General features: G+C 42.6%; 1 protein-coding gene across 1 annotated transcript in view; it reads right to left on the reverse strand.

Moving 5' to 3' along the window:
• Window positions 1-8,251, reverse strand: part of SLC16A12 (solute carrier family 16, member 12) — an 84,560-nt gene that overhangs the window by 8,351 nt on the left and 67,958 nt on the right. Inside the window, exons 3-5 of the mRNA XM_004681090.2 lie at window positions 6,355-6,458; window positions 3,714-3,857; window positions 1,175-1,754 (exon numbers count right to left, since the gene is read on the reverse strand). Coding sequence (XP_004681147.2) covers window positions 1,175-1,754; window positions 3,714-3,857; window positions 6,355-6,458 — 828 coding nt within the window. The remainder of the gene's footprint in view (window positions 1-1,174; window positions 1,755-3,713; window positions 3,858-6,354; window positions 6,459-8,251) is intronic.

Below are 8,251 nucleotides of genomic sequence, written 5' to 3' on the forward strand. Positions count from 1 at the left end.
AGCCTATTTTACAGATGAAGACCCTTGAGGATTAAGAGAGTTTTCCCAGATGACAGAGACAATAAGGGATAGAGTCAGCACAAGAACTTAGATTTTGTATATCTCAGATTGGAAAGCCCACCATCAGACCCACACCACGCCGGTCCTTGTTGAGTTATTTGATTGTGGACACACCCCTTGCTCTCTTCCTTCTTCTGTAGCCATTAACCACGTAGACTAAATCCTAAATTGTGTATTCATAAAGCTAAAGAACAGCAGATGGAGCCTAATTAATTACTAAGGACATAGTGTGAGGAACCAGCTGGTCCGGGTCACAGCTCAAGTGTGAAGAGAACATCACTTAAGGGAATAAGAAGGGCTTGTTCTCTTCAACCCAAACAGACATGCTGAAGAAAAAAACTACTTAGTGCAGTTCTTATAGTTTTGGTTTCTAAGATTAAAATGATAATGAAATGATTGACTATTTGCACTGGCAAGCATTAATAAGTTACTACAGATAATGCATTTTTATTGCACCTGATTCCCTTGCCTGAACTGGCTTTTGTTCTTCTTTCCACTGATAGTCTCTGGGGTTTTTCAAAAGAAACTGCACACAATACCCAGCCAGAAGTCATCTTACCTGAGAACTGACTTAGGATGGAATTAATCTCTCCCCAGAACTTTTAGTTACTGCAGGCCTCTGCAATTCTGACATACCCACCAGGCCAAACCATCTAGAAGAGGGGCTGACAAAAGCCAAACCCAGCCCATCTGCTGGTCTGTACTCACTGTGAACTAAGAATGACTTTGCTATTTTGTGAATGGCTGGGGAATAAAGTAAAAGAATAAAACTTTGCAACATGTAAAGACTCTATGAGAAATTCAAATGTCAGTGTCCATAAAAGAAGTCTTACTGGTATGTGGCCACTCACACCTTTCACTCTCTGTGGCTGCTTTTGTGCCACAACAGCAGCGTCAGGTGCTTGCCAGCGTACGGTGCCCACAGAGCCAAAAATGTTTATTCTCTGGCCCTGCACAGAAAAATTTTGCTAGCCTCTGACTAGCAGGACCAGCAAGGGAGTTGCCTTCAGGTACTGAAGACTTGTTAACATCCAATAGGATGAGGAGATGAGGGGATACTTAAAGATTAAAAAGTCCCCTAGCAGGGAACCCATTGTGGTTTCGCAGATTTTACCTCCTGTCGGTTAGCCATCCAAACGTGATATTGCCAATAATGTCAATCACCCCAAGCATGGACATTAGAAAAGCAGCTTGCTGGTGACTCACTCCAACACTCAAAGCGTAAGGCACCAGGTACACAAAGAGAGGGCTGCAGCCATAAGCCATAAACAGAACAGAGATGGCTAACACCACGAAGTCTGACAGCAGCAAAAAACTGTATTCCTGCTGTAAGGAGCAACAAAGGCGGGGCTGGGTCCATGCTTTGGTCAACGTTGAACAGGGAGACTCCTGCTTACAGTCTTGCTTCTGAGCTGGGCAGGCTTGACTCTGTTCCGGCCTTAGCCGCTCCTCTTTAATAGTAATTGGCCGCATCAAGGCCCCGCAAACGCAGAGATTCAAAACAAAGCCCCCGAGGATGAGTAGTGCTCCCCGCCAGGAAAATTGTTCGATGAGGAGCTGAACCACGGGGGCCAGGATGAAGGTGCCAATCCCACTTCCTGACATGGCGATTCCATACGCAAGGGCTTTCCGTCTTCTGAAATATTTGCCGACCATGGCGATAGCTGGAGAGTAACAAAGTGCAAATCCAAGACCTGGGGATGAAGAGAGCGCTGTGAGTACCGTGGACAACAATGAAAGAAAAGATTTCAGCTGAAAAGCTGACCCCTGGCGGCTGATAACAGAACTGAGACACCAAGAGGGGAGAGGAGAGACCCGGGAGGAAGGGGAAGGCGGAACGGTCTATGGTGAGGGGCAAGGCAAGATGGCGGTGGGTGCAGCTGAAGTGGTAGAAAATAAGAGAGAGAGAAGGGGAGGGAGGGAAGAAAATATTTCAGAATAAAAGTGTTAGAACTGAAGAGAATCAGCCTATTAAACCCTTTTAAATCTGTCTTCTACAGCAAGCTGAAATTGAGTTTACCCTGGCCAGCCGTCCACAATTCAGAAAGGACAGCATAAGCAAGGCCTTTTTCTTGAGTAGAAATTTCCTTAAGGAAATGTGACTTCTTGAACAAAATGAAATAAAGAACTTAAAACTATTCTACAATCTAAATTTCAGATCAGGGCAATTATCCGTAATACCTTAAATTAGCCAGAAGATTACCTCAAAAGTTTTCGCTACCTTTGAAGACACAACTCTGATCATCTAGACCACTCTGTAACTTGAGTTTACATAGTATATATGCCCCAATCAAAGTTCCAGAGTAATTTCACGAAATTGGGCAACATCATACCCATTTTATACATGAACAGAGTAAGTGGAAAATATCCGTTAAAGTCAACAGAAAGCAGATTTTTTAGCTCTTGTTCTTTTTAGGTCAAGAAAATCGGAAGGACTCTAAACCTGGAATTTGTGGCATCAAAATTATCAAAGAAAAAGGAGAACTACTTTCAGCTCCTGTTCCCAGCTGCAGAAATTGTCATTTTAATTCTAATTACGTGGTTCTAATTTACTAGGTTTCCTAGATACGAGGCTCTCAGTGCTAACACCAGGCCCTGGTGAGCCGCAATGACAGGACAGGGTACCCTGTCAGGCCCTTTGGGTTACCAGGGACAGACGCAACTTTTAGTTGACAGCTAGATTTATAACCTCAGTGTGCAATTATATCCTTTCGTGGCCTGCTCTTGCTACCCTGAGAACAGTACCCAGAGAGGAGTTAATTGTCCTCCTCTCACCCCTCTGAGATGGGGCAGCTGCTACTCCAGTCCCACTAACCACTTCACCTTGACCCCACACCTGGGACTCATGGAAAGCACATGTGTTCCTTCTCTTCTACAATGTCACTCTGGTTCTCTGAAATATACTTCTAGGACACTGAGGGAGAATATTTAGTACAGTAATATTCACAAGGGACTTTTTTTTAAAGATTTATTTATTTTGCATACAGAACTGGGGTACAGGCCAGAGGTGCAGGGGCAGTGAGAGGATTCACCAGAGACAGAGTGGGGAGCAGAACAGGCAGATCCACTGAAATACACTGCTGAGGGGAGCAGCAGGCGGGTCAGGAGAGGTCTGCCACGCCATGTGGGTCACCTCCAGGGCAGGGATCGAACTCATACTGAAGTGGCTTTGGCTTCTTAGTGCTGTGCTTTAACCTGTTGAGCCACCAGGGAGGGCCAGGGACTTTCTTCTTAAAATTGTAATCCCCAGAGTGGACAATGATACCCACTATAAAACAAGAGTGACTCCATACCACCAAATATAGTTTTGCAATGTCTTAGCAAGGACATTGGGGAAATGACTGCTCTGAAAGGGGTGCGTAACTAATGTCTTGTTCTTTCTGAACACAGAATCTCAGCCATGCTCTGCTACCAGAGGGAAAGCCAACTGCCACCTCACTTATTTAGCTGAATGAAAGCAGTAAAGCTTTGTCATTACAGTAGTATAATCAAGAGCATTTCCAGCAGTTTTAACTGCCAGGTAGATAGACATAAGCCAGGTTGGCAATACTGTGATCTAACAAAGTTCACATTTTTATGCATTACTTTTCTGTTGATGTCCTTGATAATTGTTGAATGGGGCAGGATGACACAGTGGTACAAAATATCCTTACCTGTAAGAATGCCAAGAGTGAGGTAGAGGTGCTTCAGGCTGGTGGCAAATGAGCCCAGGATGAGACCAGTGGATGCGAGCAAGCCACCCAGAATGATTCCCACTTGGCAGGAAAAGTGGTTGCTGATAAGACTCCCAAGTGGAGCTATAGACAAAAAAAAAAAAAAAATAGAAATAATTAAATAATGAATTAAAAGGCTTGAGGGCACTGTCAGAAGACTATGATATTGCACTGGCCGAGTAGTAAAATTGATGGGACTTTAAAGCATAAAACCCACCCCACTCGTTCTACAGACAAAACTGCAGACAGGAAACAACTTGTGCACAGTTGCATGAAGAGTAAGTAGCAAAGCTGAAATTAAGATCAAGTCTTCTGATTTGCATTCCAGTGTTCATGCCACATTGATATTTCAGTAGAGTCATGATTCCACAACTAGGGGAGGTTTTCTAAACAGTGGGCTGATGCTTTGTTTAAGCCATGTGCCTTGCGCAGAGCTGTGTCTTGTATTTTCATATAGTCTTAGTCAGGCACCGTTAGCAATCATTTTTTTAAAGATTTATTTAATGCATACAGCACTGGGGTACAGGCCAGATGTACAGGGGTGGTGAGAGGCTTCACCAGAGACAGAGCAGGGAGAAGAACAGGCAGATCAATGAAGTACACTGCTGAGGAGAGCAGTGGACAAGACAGGAGAAGTTGCTGCACCATGTGGATCACCTCCGAGGCCAGGGATCGAACCCACAGTGAAACAGCTGCAGCTCACTTGCAGAGCTGCATCCTAACCAGTTGCACCACCAGGAAGGGCCCCGTTAGCAGTAATTATGACAGTTAAATGGTGGAGAAGGAAAGAGGGCAGCAGTGTAGAGCTGGCCGTGTTACATAGGAAGAGGCCAGAAAGATCACAGATAAATTCCAATCTGCCACTCCTTTCAGGCTTGGGAAATGCTGTGAATGAGAAATCAGTACCCAGAAAATCTAGGAAAATGTTTGATGGACATTATGGTTGGCCTCATTTTACTGTTGATAGTTTAACAATTTATCAGAGTTATGCCAACTTCCAGACATAAAGTTTAATTAAAGTTGGAAGAGACCAACGAGCAATTGAAGATGATGTGCCCAAGACCACCAAGAAGTATAATTCAGGACACCTGACCCCCGAGGGCACAGTTCTTTCAGCCTGTTTCTGTGGTTCTTTGGTCTCCCTGACTGGTTGCAGGGGTGTTAGTGGGGAAAGCTTATGAATTTCTTTCTGAGGAACAATTCATGCTAATACCATTACTCCTGGTAACAACATCTGCAGAACCAATTCTTTGGGTATCTGTGGAGTATGATCTTTGTATTGATCAGGTTGAAACTGGGGCCTCACTCAATTCAAATGTGCAGTGTAAAATTACCCATCAGTCTAAAACAGTGCCTATCAGGGATGAAAATATATCTATTTCTCCAGATTGCTGCTGCTATAGGTATTGGAAAGTGACAAATTTACACCAAACTCAACATTCACAGGATGTTGAAACTCTGTTTATCACAGGACAGATATATTCCCCCCGTGGCTGTCCTGGAGGTGATACTGTGACCTCTGTCCATGCTCTGAGTCAACAGGTGAGCAAGTGGTGACTGGTAATTGGGTACAACAGGTTCCAGTCTTTGCAGGGAATTTAAGTATGTTTTATATAGCATGAGTGTTGCATAATCTCAGTGCTTCACATGGCCACTAAAGGTCATTTATTCCTAAAATTATATTCCAAAAGATAACAGAAAGACAAACATGGCTCTCTTAGGTGTTCATACAATCTTGTCTGCAACCAACTATGTCACCCTGAAAACCAAATGATGGTCTTACTGGTAAAGAGAGAGAGAGAGAGAATGGGGTTCTAAAATACTCAGGATTTATCTAAATGAAATAATTAAACAGACCTAGTCTGTAAATAAATCATTTCAATTTAACCTAATCTCAAAAACTCTCTAAGACACCAATTTAATAACTTTAATTTGACATTTATAAAAAGAAAAATCTCAAGGTTACTTTTCTTCTACTGTGAAGATGGACTGAGCAACTACAAGAACTTTCAGACACTGTAGGTGGCCTAAATAGCACAGTTGGGGTTTCCTAGATGGAATAATAGCCATAGGGAATGTGCTGATCTTTTGATTGCACCATACAATCAGTTTCCAATACTTCTCTAAGAATGAAGATTTATGCATGATAAATGATGAGATCCATGAGCCAATGTTTTAACCCCATGGCAAGGAAATACAATAAGAGCTGAAAGGCAGCACATATCTTGACCTACATTTAAGGAGGTCACATAGAAATGGCTCACTTTGTATCCAGTGACCTTTTACATTACTAGAGTCCAAAACCTTCTCCCTATATAGAAAAAAACAAAATCTACATATCCTTTCAAAGGTATTCACTATCCATTCCATCTGACATTGACCAAAACCATTAATTCCAAGTGCACATCTGGTTGGATCTGGCTGAAGATAGGACCAATCTTTTCTTTTTATATAATCTTTATGTCACCTTTTACCATTTCCTGTACTTACGAAAACTCATAATCACAAACAGTGGAAGGTCACTGTCAGATCCAATTTGAGTGTAGTCAGTAACAGTGTGTCCCTGGTAAATAATACTCACCACAGAGCATGGTCATGCAGTCTACAATGGAATGGATCCAAGCTGTTTGTGCATAATCCTGAGCAAAGTATGTCTGGAACTCCACAAAAAAAATGGAAATACATCTGAAAAATAGAAAGGAAGTATTTTACACATAAATAAATAAAAACAAATAACCTGAATGGATTTTAATGTATCAGAGTTTAAATTTTTGGTTCAATTGGCTATTCCAGTCTCCATGAGTTTTATTTGATTTTCAGCAGTTTGCTGCTGGACCATAAGAAGTGGGAAATCATAAGCTGACCACTGTGCCATCATACAGGATAATAACAAGTGTATACCCATGATGGGGGCTGTGGAAGCCAAGCAGATATGAAGACCACTCCCATGGGGAAGGTCTGATCAAAAACATGGATTCTTTTTAAAATTTTGGGGGAGGGAACATTGGTTTATATCACTACATAAGTTTCAGGCTTGTTCTATCTTAGCAATCATAAATTCTACATTATGATCACCCACCCCCAGCAGTTTACTTTCTGTCCTCCACTGTATAATCAGCCCCTTTGCCTGTCTGACCCGCCCCCTCCTCTTCTCTGGTACCAACACCCTTCTACTCTCTCTATCTAAGGATTAGGTTTTGTTCTGTTTGTGTGTTTGTTTATTTTCCACACGAGTGAAAATCAGCTGGGGTTTGTCTTTCTCTATCTAAATTACTTTACTAAGCATACTATGCTCAGGGGCCATACATGTTGTCACACATGGTAATGCTTCATGTGTTCTCCATAACTCAACAGTATTGCACAGCGTATGTAATACCACGTTTTTACCCATTCATCCTTCTGTTCATTGCAGTTTTACTTACAAGAGCTAAAGTATGGAAACCATCTAAATGCCCATCAATGGATGGATTCTGTAATTTTCTTGAAGATTTATTTATTTATGCATACAGAACTGGGGTACAGGCCAGAGGTACAGGAGCTCCCTACTCTGTCCCTGGTGAATCCTTTCACCCTCTGCATCTCTGGCCTGTACCCCAGTTCTATATGTATAAATAAATAAATCTTTAAAAAAAAAGAATTCACACTTGTGGAGGAAGAGGTCAAACTGACACTGACACAGGCCTGACCCATCCTGCACTGATCCCTAATGAGAAGGCCTTTGTGCACTCCCTCTGTCAGTCCTTGGAAGGCTGTAGGAAAGGCAGCTCTATGGGTGATAGGGTCCTGAGGACACTGACAAAAGCTGCACACAGTTGCTGACACACATCCAGCAGCTGAAGCCATGGACCCAGCCACCACCCCATTCAGCACAGTCCCATGTTTGTTTCCCACACTGAGCACTGCATGTAACAGTCTCCCTCGGTGGTCCTCCCTCCACTGATTAAAGAAGCCAGCCAACTGCAATAGATCTGATGCTAAATGAATAACTGATTAGAGCTTGGAACATAATCTGACTGACTAACTGAAACATCATCTCCACTAACAATATAAAAAGGACAACATTAACCACCTGGTTGATGATTTAATGAAATTTAAATTTAATTAAAATATTGCAGAATTTTTTTAAAGCATGGATGAAGCAACAGCTTTCATCTGAAATTCAATATGGCAACAAAAAAGACTTTGTGAGGCTCCTTAACATCTTAAAGATTACTAGACTATTAGTAAAATGTGTGTTATATTTTCCTAATCACGAGGCCTTCCATTTAAGTGATAAATGATTTCTTGGATGTAGCTTCATTGTCAAAAGTGTTAAGTTATCCGGGCCCTCCCTGGTGGTGCAGCAGGTTAGAGCGCTGCACTGAGAAGCTAAGGCCACCTCCGCATGGGTTCGATTCCCGCCTGCCCCGGAGGTGACCACATGGCGTGGCAGACCTCTCCTGGCCCGCCCGCTGCTCCCCTCAGCAGTGTACTTCGTC

Source organism: Condylura cristata, unplaced genomic scaffold (genome assembly GCF_000260355.1).
Source record: "Condylura cristata isolate star-nosed mole 26May11 unplaced genomic scaffold, ConCri1.0 scaffold00011, whole genome shotgun sequence".
In the NCBI taxonomy this organism is placed as follows: Eukaryota; Metazoa; Chordata; class Mammalia; order Eulipotyphla; family Talpidae; genus Condylura; species Condylura cristata.